The sequence below is a fragment of the Mobula hypostoma genome, chromosome 9 (genome assembly GCF_963921235.1).
Source record: "Mobula hypostoma chromosome 9, sMobHyp1.1, whole genome shotgun sequence".
NCBI lineage: Eukaryota > Metazoa > Chordata > Chondrichthyes > Myliobatiformes > Myliobatidae > Mobula > Mobula hypostoma.
The window spans coordinates 37,280,766-37,300,267 of NC_086105.1; the positions used below are offsets into that span (position 1 = coordinate 37,280,766).

The 19,502-nt window shown below is 41.9% G+C and overlaps 1 protein-coding gene across 4 annotated transcripts in view; it reads right to left on the bottom strand.

The window, feature by feature from the left end:
- Positions 1–19,502, bottom strand: part of LOC134351649 (protein bicaudal D homolog 1-like) — a 230,858-nt gene that overhangs the window by 198,620 nt on the left and 12,736 nt on the right. Inside the window, exon 2 of one of the 4 annotated variants that reach the window (XM_063058093.1) lies at positions 4,246–4,964. The exons of the other annotated variants lie outside the window; for them this stretch is intronic. Within the exon in view, the coding sequence (XP_062914163.1) occupies positions 4,926–4,964 (39 nt within the window). The 3' untranslated portion in view covers positions 4,246–4,925. Of the gene's footprint in view, positions 1–4,245; positions 4,965–19,502 lie in introns of those variants that run through there. 4 annotated transcript variants of the gene reach the window in all.

Here is a 19,502-nt window from a genome sequence, read left to right on the forward strand (position 1 = left end):
CACAATACATTTCACAATACTGTGAAATAAGGGCATTTTAATGAGATGCAGAATGTGCAATGCAGTTCAATTTCCCTAAGGAATTGTACACGATACATGTAATTTCCATACTAAATCCTGTCCCATTCTCTGTCCTCTGCAGGATCCACCCTTCTGTTGTTTAGTTTTAATTTGGCTTCACGCTTCCAGACCACAACCTATACTGCTATATGATCAGAATGTGATGTATCAACATGGTCCAAAGAAAGCACATTCTACAATATTTTATTGGGCAGCCAGAATTTCAAGGAGCAGTCTGTATCTGATTGATATGCACATCATTTTACCAAATAATAACACAGGTAAGTTGTTTGTCTGCCACGTTAACACCAATGCTACGGAAACTTCTGTCCAGGCACATCCATCTGTCCTGAAATCCCACTACCTCCACTGCAGATTCCATCTCCAGCACAGAAACAAACCCCTTTGTAATTCAACATCTTCTCCATTTTCAGTCTCTAGCTCAATCATCCTGAATAAAATGACAGGCAGCTAAGCCTTTAAACAAACTACGATTTCATTTTCCCCAACAGCACCCGAGCAATTGGCCTCAACACTTCTAAACTCTGCAGAGAAGTATGAGCAGAGCTCTACCCCAGAACCGTGAATGGAACGCTTGCCGACAAGCGTGGTGCGAAGAGAAAAGCCTCCGCATCATCTGTGGTGCATGTCACTCCCTCTGCCATCGTTTACTGCGCCACAGACAAAGAGGTAGCACTTGCTAATTATTGAGATAATCACCATTGAAAAAGGCCCTTCATCCCACCATGTCTGGCCTGACCATCATGTAGCCATCTATACTAATCCCATTTTCCAGTACTTGAGTCATTATAATGGTATCGATACTCCTGCCTCATTTCTTACAATGAATCAGCACCACAGTAAAAGGCAGCACTGAGATACAAGAGTTAAATTTCAGAACAAGGATGTTGCCTGGATTAGGAAGCATGCCTTATGAGAATAGGTTGAGTGAACGTGGCCTTTTCTCCTTGGAGCGACGGAGGATGAGAGGTGACCTGATAGAGGTTTATAAGATGATGAGAGGCATTGATCGTGTGGATAGTCAGAGGCTTCTTCCCAGGGCTGAAATGGCTAGCACAAGAGGGCATACAGTAGTTTTAAGGTGCTTGGAAGTAGGTACAGAGGAGATGTCAGGGGTAAATTGTTTACACAGTGAGTGGTGAGTTCGTGGAATGGGGTGGTAGAGGCAGAAACGATAGGATTTTATAAGAGACTCCTGGATAGGTACATGGAATAGAAGGCTATGGGTAACCCTAGGTAGTTTTAAGGTAAGGACATGTTCGGCACAGCTTTGTGGGCCGAAGGGCCTGTATTGTACTATAGGTTTTCTATAAGAAAGTAAGCGTGTGTTGCATTAGTCTCTTCCTTAAACAAAACTAAAATTATAGCACCAATGATCTTGGCCCAAAATATCCTCTGTCCATTTCCCTCCACAGATGTTGACTGCCTCACTGAGTTCCTCCAGCATTTTGTTTCTGCATTCTTGTATATTTATAGTGCAAATCCTTGGAAGAAGGAAGCCACATCACAAAGATTACCACTACACAAAGTAAATCCAATGTGGTTCTAAAGTGACCAAGATCCACTGGACAATCTGTGATGAATTGGAATATGCACACAATGAAACTTCACTGTTCAAGTTCAAGGATTTTCAGGAGCTAACTTCTACAAATTCCAGTAATTTAATTCAAATTTCACATGACTGTGCTTGACTAAAGCCCAAACTGCAGCCATCAATGTCAGATCAGTTGGTGCTGCATCAAACATCGCGAGCATCCGTAGCCATTGCTGCGAGATATCAGTGCATGGGTACTGGCGATTTCAGCTCCAGATATTCTAAATGAAGTAGTAAGAAATAAAAATTTACTCTTTAGAAGGTTTGACCTTCACCCGCTGAGGACAAGACTATCGTTTTGCTGACAAATGCTGCCACATCCTCACTCATTTGAAAGGAACAAGTGTGCAAGTGTGCATACTAACAACCATCCTAAGATATATTTTTTACTGCTCTTTGTTGTTAATGAATGTGTACTATGAAGTGTTCTATGTAACACAGATATATGTCATTGTAACTACAGCCCTGGGATCTCTAAAGTTACCGTGGCTGTTTAGCTAGAAGTCTGAAGAAATATTGTGTAATCGGTACACTAAGACCAGGGGATTGATTTCATCAATTAGCTGCGCAATAAAAAAATATGCTTACATAAAAAACAAATCCAATTAACTACCAATGGATATTTGTAAGTACACTCAGCTGATAAGATAGAATAGAATAAAGACTGCTGTGAAAACAGGAGACTGAAGTACAAGAGTGCACAAACCAAAAGTGATGAGCAAGTTGTCAGTGGAAAATCTAGATCCTATTGAAAGAGTTACATACAGCTTTCTTCTGAATAAAAGTGTGCTGACAATATGGGCCTCTATACATATTACCTTTTGTTTCAATATTCCCAAAGCGAGAGTTTTGTCGTTTGTGATGCCCCATCAGCAGAAACTGCAGTGAAACAGGGATCTTACCGCTTTGGTCAAAGCCACTCACATTCCGTGGATTGAAGTCTGAACGAGCTGTGGCTCTTGCACAACATCACCAACCAAAGTAAGCCGGATCAATCAAACACCACATTCAACCCGCAGGATCAAATAGCAAAGGCCAAGCAGTCCCAGTGACATTTATCAAATTCCAGCAGCAAGCTAATCAAAGACGAGGCGTGTTCCCAGTATCACTGATCAAGTACCAAATGGCACCCAATCAACTTTCAGCTGCAGCTCCATTACCATTAATCAAGTCACAATCACTGGCCAGAGCAAGGCAGAGTTCCCCAGATTCTTACCTTCCATCCACCAGCCTCTTCCAGGAAGAATCCGGCAACAGACACATATTCCTCTCCCTCTTTCAAGGGATTGTTTCCTTTGCAACCCCCTGGTCTGCCCTTCTGTTGCATCTCTCTTTCCAGTCCCAGTGGAGCTAATCAAATGGCAACTGCAGGGTCAGCACCACCAATCAAACACACCTGCAGCACTGTAGGCCACGTGTCATCAGTTCCAACAATAGGCCCCATTTCACCAATGAAATCGCCCAGCTAAACACCAGCTTTTACTGCAGCCCTTTCAATTCTCCTGCTATTTATTGCTTTGATACTGTTTCACTGCTGGTTTGTTTTCAATTTACTAACTGATTGGTAATCTGGGTGCGAGATCAGGATTTAATTATTTCCCGACAACATTTTGACCTTAACCTGCAGGAAATATTTGTTATTTTAAGGTACAGTGTATTAGCAAATTAAAAAGGGGTAAAAAAAGCTCTCAAATAAAAGTTTAGAGGTCCATATATAGGTATGATACATCTGTCACAGGGCAAAATGGGAATTAGGATGTAACTAACTTCAATAAACTAAAAACTCACAGTTCGACTACATACATATAACACCACTAATTGCAAATGCAGTGCAGGAAACTTTCAGCTTTTTATGAATTTGATGTCAAGATGGTCAGATAAAGAAGACAGTGTGAATATGAGTGATAACTTATTGATTGTTAATTAATGATGGGTTATAATATGTAAAATATATTTACTTCCACTGCGTGCTAACTGGTTTTCACCTAACATTAATCGATGTAGTTAAAATGAGTCTTTGTATGTCAGCTGGTCCACAATCTTTATTGAACAGCTCTGGTGAAAATCCTCCTTAGAGAATAAAAAATAAAGTATTCATTAGATTTTCTAAGCATATGATGCAACATCTCACCACACACTCTTTCATCTCCATAGTATGTGAAGATGTTTAAAACTGGACTAAAGCTTTATTGCAGGAACATCATAAGGACAGTTAATGACTTTGAAACAGGGAAAATTGGAGATGGACTCGCCAGATGGGTTATTATTCAGTTTAAGCCAGATAAAGTGACTCATGGTGGTAGGAAAGCAAAGTTTGCCCATTATTTTATATTATTCCACAAAGATAAGTTGTATTGATTAAGAAGAATGAATTGAAACTTAACAGTTGAACTGTAGTTCATCAGCATTAAAAGAGGCAGGATGATAACCTAAGTCTAGTCTCATTTCTTCCATTTTTAGTCAGACACAAGTGATTGAAGAGGTACCTATATAACAGGCACAGAAATATTTTTCAGGCCTTGTGGACATATGGTGTTCTCCTGCTTTTATACAGAGAAGAAAACTCTTTCAGATAATGGGAACACTCAGTCCTCATTTATTGTCATTTAGAAATGCATGCATGCATTAAGAAATGATACAATGTTCCTCCAGAGTGATACCGCAGAAAAACAGGACAAACCAAAGACTAACACTAACAAAACCACATAATTATAACATATATTTACAGCAGTGCAAAGCAATACCATAATTTGATAAAGAACAGACCATGGGCACAGTAACAAAAAAGTCTCAAAGTCCCGAGTCGATCAACTCCCGAGTCCCCAATAGCAGGTGGCAAAAGGGAGAAACTCCCTGCCATAAACCTCCAGGCACTGACAACTGCCGATGCATTGGAAGCACCCGACGACAGCCAACACTGAGTCCATCCGTCCGAAAACTTCGAGCCTCCGACCAGCCCCTCCGATACAGCCTCCCGAGCGCCATCCTCTGCCGAGCGCCTTCGACCTCGCCCCGGCTGCCGAAACAAGCAAAGCCGAGGATTCAGGGCCTTCTCCTCTGGAGATTCCGGACCACACAGTCGGCAGTGAAGCGGGCATTTCAGAAGTTTCTCCAGATGTTCCTCCGTACTCTCTTGTCTGTCTCCATCAAATCAGAATTATGCACGGTCCCCTACTTGACAAATAACAGATATCACCACTGGAGTGGCCGCACGCGCTGCATCACGCCGCCATCTTCTCCTCCTCCCATTTTAAATTCCTGTGATAAGGATTGACATTAATATCCACCTCTGGAAGAACAAAGATTATCAATTTTATGTTGTTATTAATAGGTTATCAATTTTGTGTCAATAAATTTAGCCAAACTCCATTAATTTGCTATGGTTGGGCTTTGTCGAGGATTATGATCGTTATCCACATTACAGCTCAGTTTCAGGCCCTTCCAGCCCAATCAGCCTGCACCACCCAATTATGCCCATGTGACCAATTAACCCCCATGTGGGAGGAAAGCAGAGTACCCAGAGGAAACCCACACAGTTATGGGGAGGACATACAAACTATGTACAAACAGCCATGGAATGCCATATAACATGGGACACCAACAACCAGATCTGAAAGCTGTCACCTTAGATACAGCTCCTAGGAATGATATGAAAGCGCATTTCGATGTGTAAGCTTAGTTTGGTTGGCTCTTACTTGCTACAATCTGATGTCACTCCTCCTTCTCTAGCTTGCACATTAAATACATTTACAATATGCCCACACACAAAGGCACCTTTCACTAACTCATTCTAAAGTGCACCAGAGTCATTTAAGTGATCTTGAATATTACTGTAGGAAACGTTACATATGGCAAGCTCCCACAAACACCAGTATGGTAATACGGTGTAGTGACATTGTTTGGGGAAATATCAACCAGGGAACTGGGGAAGTCCTCAGTGCCAAAGGGCTGGCCACATCACACATACTGCAACACAGAGTTTCAGATGGGCCTCTTACGATCTGCACACAGACCCTTGGTAGACCACTCATATCTTTGCAGTCTTGTTCTCTGATGTTCTTAGGAAGCACATCCTGAGCATCCTGAATGCAGTGACAACATACATGTTTAATTACCGCTGCTGGTGTGGAGGTACTTTCAACCATATTCTTCTGGTTCATGAGTGAAAGTGTTATCCACTACAACACAGCCCTGTCATCCTCATCCAACAGCGATCATGAGACAGAATCACTTCCCAGTGTAATGCAGGGTTTAGAAGAATGACTGAATTTGCCAACTTACAAGTTTATTCATTCCAGCTCAAATCATGACATAACTCTCAAGAAGTGGTAATGAACCTCCTTCAGCACATTCCATTTTAACACATTACTTTCAACCAGAACACTTCCAGCTTATTTGATGGCTGTCTGGAATCGTTAACACAGATTGCCCACAAGTGAGCTGGAAGGAATAGTTAGAGATGCAGAGCAGAACAGGTCCTAAAGTCCAATGAGCCACACCACCCAGCAACCCGCCAATTTAACCCTAACCTGATCACAAGACAGTTTACAATGACCAACTAACCTGCTAACCAGTATGTCTTTGGAACGTGGGAGGAAACCAGAGTACCCGGAGGAAGCCCACGCATTCATGGGGAGAACAGTTTTGGAACTGAACTCCAAACTCCAATGCTCAGAGCTGTAATAGTATCGGGCTAACTTCTACACTACCATGACACCCAGTCAAAACACAGGAGGGAGACTCTTATCGTCTCGAACTACTGATAACTTCCCTAGCCACCAGCTTCACTCTTCTCCATTGTACCAGCCTGAAGCTGGAGTATAGAGTACGACAGAATAGAAACACGCCCTTCAGCCCATCTAGACTGTGCTGAACTATTATTCTGCCTAGTTCCCTCAACCAGCACCAGGACAACTGCTTCCCACCCTCCCATCCCCCAGCACGGCTGGCAGTGCTGCTGACTCTGGTAGAATAAAAGTAGAAAGGCAGAGTAGCTTTTAAATAGTGAGATTGAAGTGTTAGTGTTCAGAAAGACTTGATATGTGACTCATTGAAAATTAATGTGAAGGTACAGAAAGCAATTAGGGAGAAAGTGGTGTGTTGGCCTTTATCATCAATATCTTTGCAATTACATAAGGCCCTGATTAAAAAGATTGAGGTGTCAAGACCGAGGGCGGAGGATGAACTGTTCCCAGCTCACTCCTCCGTGTCAGCCAAGATCCTCCACTTGTGCCCATCCTGTCTGCCTGGGTTTGACCTGTCTCCCTTTCTTCTCAGTGCTAATGTCGGGTGGCTGGTGCAGGAGTCTTGGGCCCACACTGCCAGGTTCGGGAGTAGCTGTTGTCCTGCGGCTGTCGGGCCCCTGACTTCCCCCACCTCAGTGCTGCACTGACTCCACAGCTGTGGCCTGAAGCCGTCGGGCTCCAAGGTGCTCTTGGTGTTCACCTGGTGGAGAATCTCACCTGGTCCCTCAACACCAGCTCCATACAAGAAAGCACAGCCACGTCTCTACTTTCTGCAAAGGCTGAGAAAAGTCCATCTCCCAACCCCCATCCTCACCACATTCTACAGAGGTTGTATTGACAGCATCCTGAGCAGCTGCATCACTGCCTGGTTCTGGAATTGCACCGTCTCGGATCAGAAGACCCTGCAGTGGACAATGAGGTCAGCTCAGAAGATCATCGGGGTCTCTCTTCCCACAATTACAGACACTTACACCACACGCTGCATCCGCAAAACTAACAGTATTGTGAAGGACCCCACACACCCCACATACAAACTCTTCTCCCTCCTGCTATCCGGCAAAAGGTACTGAAGCATTCGGGCTCTCATGACCAGACTGTGCAACAGTTTCTTCCCCCAAGCCAGCAGACTCCTTAATACCCAGAGACTAGACTGACATCTACGTCATTTATTATTACATTGTAATTTGTCCTCTATCGTGCCTATTGTCTTATTATTTATTGTACTGCCCTGCACTGTTTTGTGCACTTTATGTAGTCCTGTGTAGGTCTGTACCATAGAACCATAGAACCATAGAAACTACAGCACAGAAACAGGCCCTTTGGCCCTTCTTGGCTGTGCCGAACCATTTTCTGCCTAGTCCCACTGACCTGCACACGGACCATATCCCTCCATACACCTCCCATCCATTTATCTGTCCAATTTATTCTTAAATGTTAAAAAAGAACCCGCATTTACCACCTCGTCTGGCAGCTCATTCCATACTCCCACCACTCTCTGTGTGAAGAAGCCCCCCCAATGTTCCCTTTAAATTTTTCCCCCCTCACCCTCAACCCATGTCCTCTGGTTTTTTTCTACCCTTGCCTCAGTGAAAAAAGCCTGCTTGCATTCACTCTATCTATACCCATCATAATTTTATATACCTCTATCAAATCTCCCCTCATTCTTCTACGCTCCAGGGAATAAAGTCCTAACCTATTCAACCTTTCTCTGTAACTGAGTTTCTCAAGTCCCGGCAGCATCCTTGTAAACCTTCTCTGCACTCTTTCAACCTTATTTATATCCTTCCTGTAATTTGGTGACCAAAACTGAACACAATACTCCAGATTCAGCCTCACCAATGCCTTATACAACCTCATCATAACATTCCAGCTCTTATACTCAATACTTCAATTAGTAAAGGCCAATGTACCAAAAGCTCTCTTCACGACCCTATCTACCTGTGACGACACTTTTAGGGAATTTTGTATCTGTATTCCCAGATCCCTCTGTTCTACTGCACTCCTCACTGCCTTACCATTAATCCTGTATGTTCTACCTTGGTTTGTCCTTCCAACGTGCAATACCTCACACTTGTCAGTATTAAACTCCATCTGCCATTTTTCAGCCCATTTTTCCAGCTGGTCCAAGTCCCTCTGCAGGCTCTGAAAACCTTCCTCACTGTCTACTACACCTCCAATCTTTGTATCATCAGCAAACTTGCTGATCCAATTTACCATATGATCATCCAGATCATTGATATAGATGGCAAATAACAATGGACCCAGCACTGATCTCTGTGGCACACCACTAGTCACAGGCCTCCACTCAGAGAAGCAAATCTCTACCACCACTCTCTGGCTTCTTCCATCGAGCCAATGTCTAATCCAATTTACCACCTCTCCATGTATACCTAGCGAATGAATTTTCCTAACTAACCTCCCATGCAGGACCTTGTCAAAGGCCTTACTGAAGTCCATGTAGACAATATCCACTGCCTTCCCTTCATCCACTTTCCTGGTAACCTCCTCGAAAAACTCCAACAGATTGGTCAAACATGACCTACCACGCACAAAGCCATGTTGACTCTCCCTAATAAGCTCCTGTCTATCCAAATACTTGTAGATTCTGTCTCTTAGTACTCCCTCCAATAACTTACCTACTACTGACATTAAACTCACCGGCCTATAATTTCCCGGATTACTTTTCGATCCTTTTTTAAACAACTGAACAACATGAGCCACTCTCCAATCCTCCGGCACTTCACCCGTAGACAGCAACATTTTAAATATTTCTGCCAGGGCCCCCGCAATTTCAACACTAGTCTCCTTCAAGGTCCGAGGGAACACTGTCAGGTCCTGGGGATTTATCCACTTTAATTTTCCTCAAGACAGCAAGCACCTCCTCCTTTTCAATCTGTACAGTTTCCATGGTCTCACTACTTGATTCCCTCAATTCCATAGATTTCATGCCAGCTTCCTTAGTAAATACAGACGCAAAAAACCTATTTAAGATCTCCCCCATTTCCTTTGGTTCCGCACAAAGCCAACCACTCTGATCTTCAAGAGGACCAATTTTATCCCTTACAATCCTTTTGCTCTTAATATACTTGTAAAAGTTCTTTGGATTATCCTTCACTTTGACTGCCAAGGCAACCTCATGTCTTCTTTTAGCCCTCCTGATTTCTTTCTTAAGTATTTTCTTGCACTTCTTATACTCCTCAAGCATCTGATTTACCCCGTTTCCTATACATTTCATACAACTCCCTCTTCTTCTTTATCAGAGTTGCAATATCCTTTGAGAACCAAGGTTCCTTATTCCTATTCAATTTGCCTTTAATCCTGACAGGAACATACAAACTCTGCACTCTCAAAATTTCCCCTTTGAAGGCTTCCCACCTACCAATCACATCTTTGCCAGAGAACAACCTGTCCCAATCCACGCTTTTTAGATCCTTTCTCATTTCTTGAAATTTGGCCTTCTTCCAGTTCAGAACCTTAACCCTAGGACCAGATCTATCCTTGTCCATGATCAAATTGAAACTAATGGTGTTATGATCACTGGAACCAAAGTGCTCCCCTACACAGACTTCTGTCACTTGCCCTAATTCGTTTCCTAACAGGAGATCCAATATTGCATCCCCTCTAGTTGGTCCCTCTATATATTGATTTAGAAAACTTTCCTGAACACATTTTACAAACTCTAAACCATCTAGACCCCTAACAGTGTGGGAGACCCAATCAATGTATGGAAAATTAAAATCCCCTACCACCACAACTTTATATTTCAAGCTGCTGACTCTCTCCAGTGCTGATTTCTCCATTGTAGACTGGTGCATGTTTTCCCTCCTTCTCCTTCTTGCTGTCAACAATCAGCTCTTTAGTCTTGCTGATGGTGAGCGAGAGGTTGTTTTGTCAGCACCACTCAACCAGGTGACGTATCTCACTCCAGTCAACTGACTCATCGCCACGTGTGATTCATCCAACGACGGTAGCATTATCAGTGAGTTTGAAGATCACATTGGACCTGCACTTAGCCACACAGTCATATGTGCATACAGAGTAGAGCAGAGGGCTTTGAGGAGCACTTGTGTTGATGGTCAGCAAGGAAGAACTGTTGCTACCAATCCTCACTGACTGAGATCTACCAATGAGGAAGCTGAGTAGAGGGAGGCACAGAGGACCAGGTCTTGAAGCTTGATGGTGAGTTTTGATCGGATAATTATGTAGTCGATGAAATATAGCTTGGTATTTGAGTTCTTGTTGTCCAAATGGTCCAGAGCAGAATGAACAGCAGAGGAATTATACATGAGGCTGACCTGTTGAAGCAAAAGGCAAATGGGAGCAGTTCTAGGTCATCTCTGAGGCAAGAGTTGATTTGCACCATACCCAACCTCTCAAAGCACTTTATTATGGCTGATGCTAGTGCTACCAGATGGTAGTCACTGAGGCAGGTCACCGGGCTCAATTTGTCTGGATAAATGCAGCTCCAACACTGAAGATCCTGGACACCATCCGGGACAAAGCTGATACCTTGAAAAGAGGTAACTACTAATAGTGGGAGTTAGGTAAGAGCAAGTAATAGTTCTCGAAATGTAGTTCTGCTCATCTAAAGGAAATTCAATGCTTTAAACTAAAATTGCAAATGGAAATCAGAATCTAAAGCATAATTACTCTCCCAGGGAATGCCAGTTATCCTACCAGATGTGGACATATCAGTTGATGACCATGATGAATCTGCCTTACTTCACAACGAGAGAAAAACACATAGCTATATCTAGGTATCAGCCCCATTCCACACAAAAACAATCACTCAATAGAAAGGAATGGTACCAAGATGTAAAAATGTTCCAAAAACAAAAGCTCAGCAAAGCCACCTTTGGAGATGTATGCGATACTTGATCAAAATTAAACCTTTGCAGCTACATATCAAGATCACATGATTTATGACTGTTTAGATATGATAGTCTAGACGACCCAAAACATCGACTGCCCAGATCCCTCTACAGAATCTGAGTTTCTCTAGTACTTTTTATGCTCCAGATCCCAGCACCTACAGTCTCAACTGCCTCCACCAGGATTATTTGTTTACAGTACAACAGCCATCTGGCATTTTTACAGAGAGAAAGAATAAAACATTCTGAAGACAGATAGTAAAAGATACCAAAGAAGAGGTCCCTGTTTGGCAATGAGAAGGTGGGAAACATGCAACAAAGAACATTTACAATTATGTTGGCGAATCAAAGCAGGTTAATGGACTATCTAGTATTTCCCAGCAGTGATTACAAGGACAGCAAGTGGCTGCCAGAAGCACGGTTAGAGAACTCTGGTGTTATTCTCATGTCTCCTACCCAATCCTCTACAGCAAGGCCTGCACTAGCAATGTGTCTATTTCAGTGACTAACTGCTGATAAATCTGTGCTCCCGGTGCACTGCAGACACAGCACCCACTACTGGCAAAGCCTCAGGGGTATTCGCAGCCTCAAATAAACAAACATTATCAAAGAGCGACTATCCCTCTTTTGTTATTTTTAGATAATTAATGAAGGCAAATAGAACCAGCCCTATCAATTCTTCAGATAATCACAACTGGCCCGGGATGTTTTTCAGCTTATGACTCCATGGAGTCTTATCAAATACTAGAGGGCGTGGCTTTAAGGTGAGAGGAGTAAGTTTGAAGGAGATTTATGAAGCAAGTTTTGTAGTGTAGAGTGGTGGGTGCCTGGAACTTGCTGACAGGGAAGTGGGTGAAACATATACGATAACAATGTTTGAGAGGAACTTATACATACATATGAACAGGGAATGGAGAAATATAAGCAATGTGCAGGCACATGAAATTAGTTTGGACTGACATTGTGTTAAGCACAGACATGATGGGACAAAAGGCCTGTTCCTGTGCTGTGTTTGATACACCAGGGCTGAGAAGGGAAACAGAAACTGTTTTTCGGCTGGCATAGATACAATTGTGTGAATGCTTTTCCCCTGCATTTTATTATGTCCTTCTATCCCTCAATTGTTTTGGTGCTGAGTTTGAAACTGCAGCTTCTTGCTGAGGATTCATTTCAGAGTTTATCTCTAACAATTGAACGGCCGTTCAACATTAAGTCATTATTTTGGATCTCCTCTCAATATTCTCAACTTTTTTTTTAAATCACTAAATCCTCTCATGTTTGGTGTTCTCCTATTGAATAGTTCTTCACCTTCTCTGAGGCCTTGATATCCTTCCAGAAGTAATGGATCCAAAGTTGGACGTGGTTCACACTCACTAACTGGAAGTCCGAAGTGGCTCTTAGATGATTGCTGGTCTGTTCTCCAATGCCAAGGAAAATCAGGGAGTGTGCAGAATGAACTGCCAGTCCTCTAATGCCCACTTTTCACTGTGGTATGGGAAATTTAAAAGATAATCAAGGGCTCCAGGACCCTTCCCATGTCAGTCATTGTCTCTCCTCCCCACACTACCCCACCCCAAGCAAAGATATAAAAATCTGAGCAGGCTCCAGGCTCAAACACAGTATTCATCCCGCTATTACAAGACCCTTGAATGGACCTCTTATACACTAAAGATGAACTATTGATCTCTGCGTCTACCTTGCCATAGTCATTACATTCTATTTGTTAACCTGAACTGCACCTTCTCTGTAACTATAATGCTATATTCTGTATTCTGCATTTGTTTTCTTTTTTACAACCTCAATGTACTAATGTATGATCTGTCTGGAGGGCAAACAAACAAAGCTTTTCACAGTATCTCAGTACGTATGACATTAGTAAACCAATTAGAAATCTAATCATCTAACCGTGGTTCAGTTAAGGGTTTTAGCAGAGCTAGCATGTAAGGTACTGACAGAGAAACAATTTCATTCAAATGATAAAGCACAGCCGCAAACTGAGCTGAACAACAAAACCTTAGTCCACAAAGAAACTAATGAGGGATCAGTGGTGGAAAAGGTGAACAGCTTCAAGTTCCTCAGTTTCAATGTCTTGGAGGATCTATCTTGGCCCCAACACATTAAGAAGGCATTCTAACTTTGTTAGGAGCTTAAGGAGTACTGTTTGCCATGAAAGACTCTTACAAATTTCTATAGATGAATGATGGAGAACATTCTGACTGGTTGCATCACAGGTGTTGTTTGGAAGCTTCAATGTATACGTGGCTGCAAAATGTTGGAGATTCAACCAACTCCATTAAGGGCACAACCACCCCCACCATTGAGGACTTCTTCAAGAGGCAGTGCCTCAAGAGGTGGGCATCTGAGACATGCCCTCTTCTCATTGCTATAATTGTGGAGGAGGTACAGGAATGTGAAGATCCACACTCAACAATGCAAGAACAGCTTCTTCACCTCCATCATCAAATTTCCAAACAGTCCATGAACACTTCCTCATTATTCCAGTTTTTTCTGCACCGCTTATTTTGGTAACTTACAGTATTTTTATGTCTTTGCATCAGGCTGCTGCCACAAAATAACAAATTTCACATCATGTACATAAGTCAAAGATAATAAATCTGATTCTGAAGATCACCGTAAAGAATCAAACAGAAAATGCTGCTCCATTTCCCTGTTACAATCTGTTTCTAATAATGCAATACTACCACTTCACTCTAACAATATAGCCACAGCCACCAATAAACAGTCTCCACTTACATTACATGGGATCCATATTACTCAGAAGCTCCTACAACAATAACATCCTTCTCACATAGCTGTCCCATCATCAATTCAAAATAAAGAAAGTAAACACATTACATTATCTTAGGAATATTACTTCTCATTTTTGAAAGGTTACCAAGTTACAAGTACATAAGCCCTAAATATTTTGAGATAAACCTGTTTCTTAAATGAATATCAGATGGATGAACATCCATCCTACATAGTTCCCCAAAATGGAGCTCTATGTAGGAGAGAGGGTTAGATTTATGTTAGAAAGGTTGGCACAACATTGTGGGCCAAAAGGCCTGTACTGTGCTCTGTTAACTATGCCAAAACACTCAATGGCTTCTCCCTCCAACTTTTCTCACCACAATCCATTCCATTGCAGAAAATCCTGGCAATTCTGGACAATGTTTCTCATCCTCTGCATTCCATCTTGGCTGAACAGAGGAGCACATTTAGTAATAGACTAAGACCATTCAGCTGCTCCAAAAGAGCACTACATGAAGTCATTTTTACCCTCGGCCATTAGGCTCTATAATGAGTCAAACTATAGCCAGGGAAGTGATGACTCCCCTCCTACTAGATTGTTTGAGGTAACTTTTTTTTATTCTTTCTTACTTCTCTTCTAATATTTGTATATCTGTGCACTTGTAATGCTACTGTGACTCTGCAATTTCCTTTGGAATCAATAAAGTAGCCATCTATAATACTTTGGGTGGGAGCAAGCCTTTGCGGTGAATACTGAAAATTACTTTATAATGTTTAGCATTTAATATTTATGTTCAGAAATATCTCCAGTTATCTTACTAATTGCATATCCATGACTTATTGATGAATCATTATTAATTATTCTCTTGAAGGTAGGAATGTACGCTTTCAAGCTTTGCGTTCAAGTGTTTCTTTGTAGGGGCCAATAATAAATAGTACCAAGTAATTTATTTCAGTGTGTTAAATGCTCCTGCATAATTCAAAACATCAAAACCAACTGGATTAGTCAAATGAAATTAAATCAAATGCAAACTAGTGGATATGTACCTATTGGGGTAAATTTAAACATTTGGCTCTTCCACAGTAAGTAATTAAAGTAATCACGAGAATATCACCGAAACAACAATGGCAGAGTTAAATAAAAGGCATTAGAGAGACAAACAGTAATTTACCATTATTTACAAGTCATGGTGAAGGGCAGACTGAAGGAATAACCACTGATAGGAAGTACTCTACACATTCAAACTTCCAGTAAAATTGCAGCTTAAGTGGGAATTTGGAAATGACTCATCATATCACTTTCATGACTAATTCCAATAAATGTTACTGATATTAATATGCAAGATCCATTAAAAGCCAAATCATGTTCCAATTTGTAGACCATCGGTAACATAAGCATTGAATTTATTTTTTGAAAAACAACTGCATGAAAGAGAGTTGGTTATGTATATATTTTTTATCTTAGAGCCTTACGCTTAAGGAAATTTAACCAATTTTAAACTTTTTGCTCTCCTTTCTCTTCTCCAGTATGGCTTCCCACCTTGGGGAAATGATACTCCTCAAAGATGTCTGGTTGTGTATATACAAACTCACCAAAAATTGATAAAAACCCATTTAAAATAGTGCTTGGTTAGAGGGAACTTAAGGTAAGCTGTAGACTGGACTACTACAATGCACCTAGGACCCCTGATTTAGGGAAAAATAAAATAAACCAGGGATCCAGTTTGCCACCCTGGAATCACACTGAGGGAAGGCAGGAGCGGGTTTGCAGGAATCTCATCTTCATGGTTTAATAGTTTTCAGAATCTTCACCAGCAAGCCTCAGAAGATCATTGTCTGCTGAGGCCATGTACCAAGATTGCTGATATTTTTATAACCATATCCTAGCAAAAAGCAAGGAAGGAAAGAAACAGAGAAAAATAAAAACATCATCTGTAAAAATATCAAGTATCACCTTCCTTTACATATTTTCTTTTTTGGAGAAATGCAAATATTGCTCGTCAAGAACAATGCAAATCAGAGAAACTTTGTTGCTCTGCATACAGTTGGAACAAAGCACTTTATATCATTGTGATGACATCTTTATCATTGTCTAACAACAAACCCAGCACAACAATCACCCAACCTGGAGGCTAGCCAAATATCAGCCCTTTCAAGCCAAGTTACTGATCAACTACACATCTCATTTGACACCTTTGGTTACTAAGCCTTTCTGTAATACACCATTTAGGGAATTAGAACACTAAATATTGAAAAACACAGAATTACTAACAAACTAAATGCAACATTATCCTTACTGAGTCTACAGATATGAAAATTAAATATTTCAATTGAACATGTTGTCAGAGCTTAATCATCTGAAGATAAATTGAGGCAATCTCATCTGTAGAATAGGTCCCAGCACCCTGGACTCTTGTGAGGAACCTCCAAGCTAGGGCTGGAGGACCTGTTCACTGTGTAATGGCCCCATCAGTAAAGTGCAACTGCTTGTACATTGGACATGTGAAGACCAGGCTCTTCTTGTGATTGAAGCAATCATTTGACAACACTTACAAGGGGCTGGTGTCAGAAACATGAACTATGAAAGCCATCCAGTAGAGTTAGATGAGTTACACAGCTAGGAGGGGGAAGCCATAGGAGAACTTATCAACAGTAAAGAGGACTAAGGATTCAGTACACTGGGGATGTGGAGCCAATGCCAGCAGTAAGTCATTGGAAATGCAATGCTTGTCAAAGCTAGGTTACTGGCAGCAAGGAGTTGTCTTCAAAGGGTTGACGTTCCACGTGGCGGAGATTGGGAGGCTGGTAAAATCAAGGCAGGAGATAAGGAAGGTATGCATTAGAGATGTGGCAACTGGGAACCACAGGGCGGAGGGGAATCAGATAACATGACAACAATAAATGCAGAGGTCTCAATGATAAACCACTGCAGACTTTGATGCCTGGCCTGCTGCGTTCACCAGCAACTTTGATGTGTGTTGTCTGATGAACCAAAGCAGGAGAAGCTACAGCAGCAGCGGATGAAAAAATTCCTGAAGCTGGGTTAGCCCAGGAAGGCTTTGCTCATTCCTGGACCTGCCTTGCTCCAGATTGTCATGCAAGCAATCAGAAAACATGACAATGCACTTAAAAGTGAAAACAGTGACAAGAGCATTCATTGTATTTTGTTGGAAAGTGGAACAAAACACAAACACACACACACACACACACACACACACACACAAAAATCAAAGGTGTTATCTTGAACAACTGCTGAAATGGCTGTGCTGGGGAGAGGAAGCTGTTCACCAGGATGGAACAGTTGTTATGAGGCAAAGCTGAGGAGGTGTGGCATACAAAGGAAAATCAACTTAATAGAGTGTAGGAGGAGAAATTAACTTGAATCTCTGGAAAACCAAGAACAACAAAGCCCATTATCTTGAGAGAACAGGCCATTATTTTCTTGAAGCCAGTGGCAGTCCCACTGCGACTAAATAGGTAATTACACCTGGCAATAAGTTCCAAGATTTCATCTGAGGTCTATAATAAGTCACTCAATTTCAGACCCACACGGCTCATGTACTGACTTAGTTTCTCTCAGCTGAGGTAGCATTAACTGCAACACTGCTACATGAAGGAAGTTGGTAGAAGAAAAATAAATAGGACAATTTTCCACTCCTGTTGCTAATCACTGGTCCATCATGATTAATGAACCTGAGAGACAACTAGATTTGGTGCAATGTCCTTTAATTAAACCTGTTAACTAAAACAGAATTTCAGAGGGCTAAAAGAGGATAGGAGGAGGACCTGGCAGGAAAGGTGAAGCAAAATCCTTAAGACCATAAGACATAGGAGCTGAATTAGGCCACTCAGCCCATTGAGTCTGCTCTGCCATTCCAGCATGGCTGATCCCGGATCCCACTCAACCCCATATACACCGTCCTTCTCACCATATCCTTTGATATCCTGACCAATCAGGAAACTATCAACTTTCACTTTAAATATATCCACAGACTGGGCCACCACTGCAGTCTGTGGCAGAGCATTCCACAGATTCACTACCCTGTGGCTAAAAAGTTCCCTACTTCCCTCTGTTCTAAAAGGTCGCCCCTCAATTTTGAGGCTATGCCCTCCAGTTCTGGACCCACCCACCATGGGAAACATCCTCTCCATATCCGCCTTATCTAGTCCTTTCAACATTCACTAGGTTTCAATGAGATCCCCCTGCACTCTTCTATATTCCAGTGAGTACAGGCCCAAAGCTGCCAAACGCTCTTCATATGTTAACCCCTTCATTTCCAGAATCATCCTCATGAACCCCCTCAGGACTCTCTCCAATGACAACACATCCTTTTTGAGATATGGGGCCCAAAACTATTGACAATACTCCAAGTGCAGCCTGATTAGTGTTTTATAAAGGCTCAGCATTATCTCCTTGTTTTTATATTCTATTCCCCTTGAAATGAATGCCAACATTGCATTTGCCTTCTTTAGCACAGACTCAACCCGTAAATTAACCTTCTGGGAGTCTTGCATGAGGACTCCGAAGTCCCTTTGCACCTCTGATGTTTGAATTTTCTCCCCATTTAGATAATAGTCTGCACTATTGTTCCTTTTACCAAAATGCATTATCGTACATTTCCCAACACTGTCTCGGCCTGAAACGTCGACTGCGCCTCTTCCTATAGATGCTGCTTGGCCTGCTGCGTTCACCAGCAACTTTGATGTGTGTTGCCACTTTTTTTGCTCGTTCTTCCAAATTTGTCTTTCTTCTGCAATTGCATTGCTTCCTCAGTACTACCTACTCCTCCACCTATCTTCATATCATCTACAAACTTTGCCACAAAGCCATCAATTCCATTACCTAAATAATTGACAAACAATGTAAAAAGTAGGGGTCCCAATACTGACCCCTGAGGTACACCACTAGTCACTAGCAACCAACCAGAAAAGGCCTCCTTTATTCCCACTTGCTGCCTCCTGTCAGCCATTCCTCTACCCATGCCAGTATCTCTCCTGTAATGCCATTGGATTTTATCTTTTTAAGCAACCTCATGTGTGGCACCTTATCAAATGCCTTCTGAAAATCCAAGTAAATGACATCCACTGCATCTCCTTTTTCCACCCTGCTCATTACGTCCTCAAAGAACTCTAACAGATTTGTTAGACAAGACTTCCCTTCACAGAAACCATGCTGACTTTGATTTATTTTATCATTAGTCTCCAAGTACCCTGAAACCTCATCCTTAATAATAGACTCCAAAACTTACCCAGTCACTGAGGTTAGGCTAACTGGCCTATAATTTTCTTTCTTTTGCCTTCCTCCTTTCTTAAAGAGTGGAGTGACATTTGCAGTTTTCTAGTCCTCTAGAACCATGCCAGAATCAAGTGATTTGTGAAAGCTCATGACCAATGCATCTGCTATCTTTTCAGCAACCTCTTTCAGTACTCTGGGATGTAGTCCATCTAGTCACGATGACT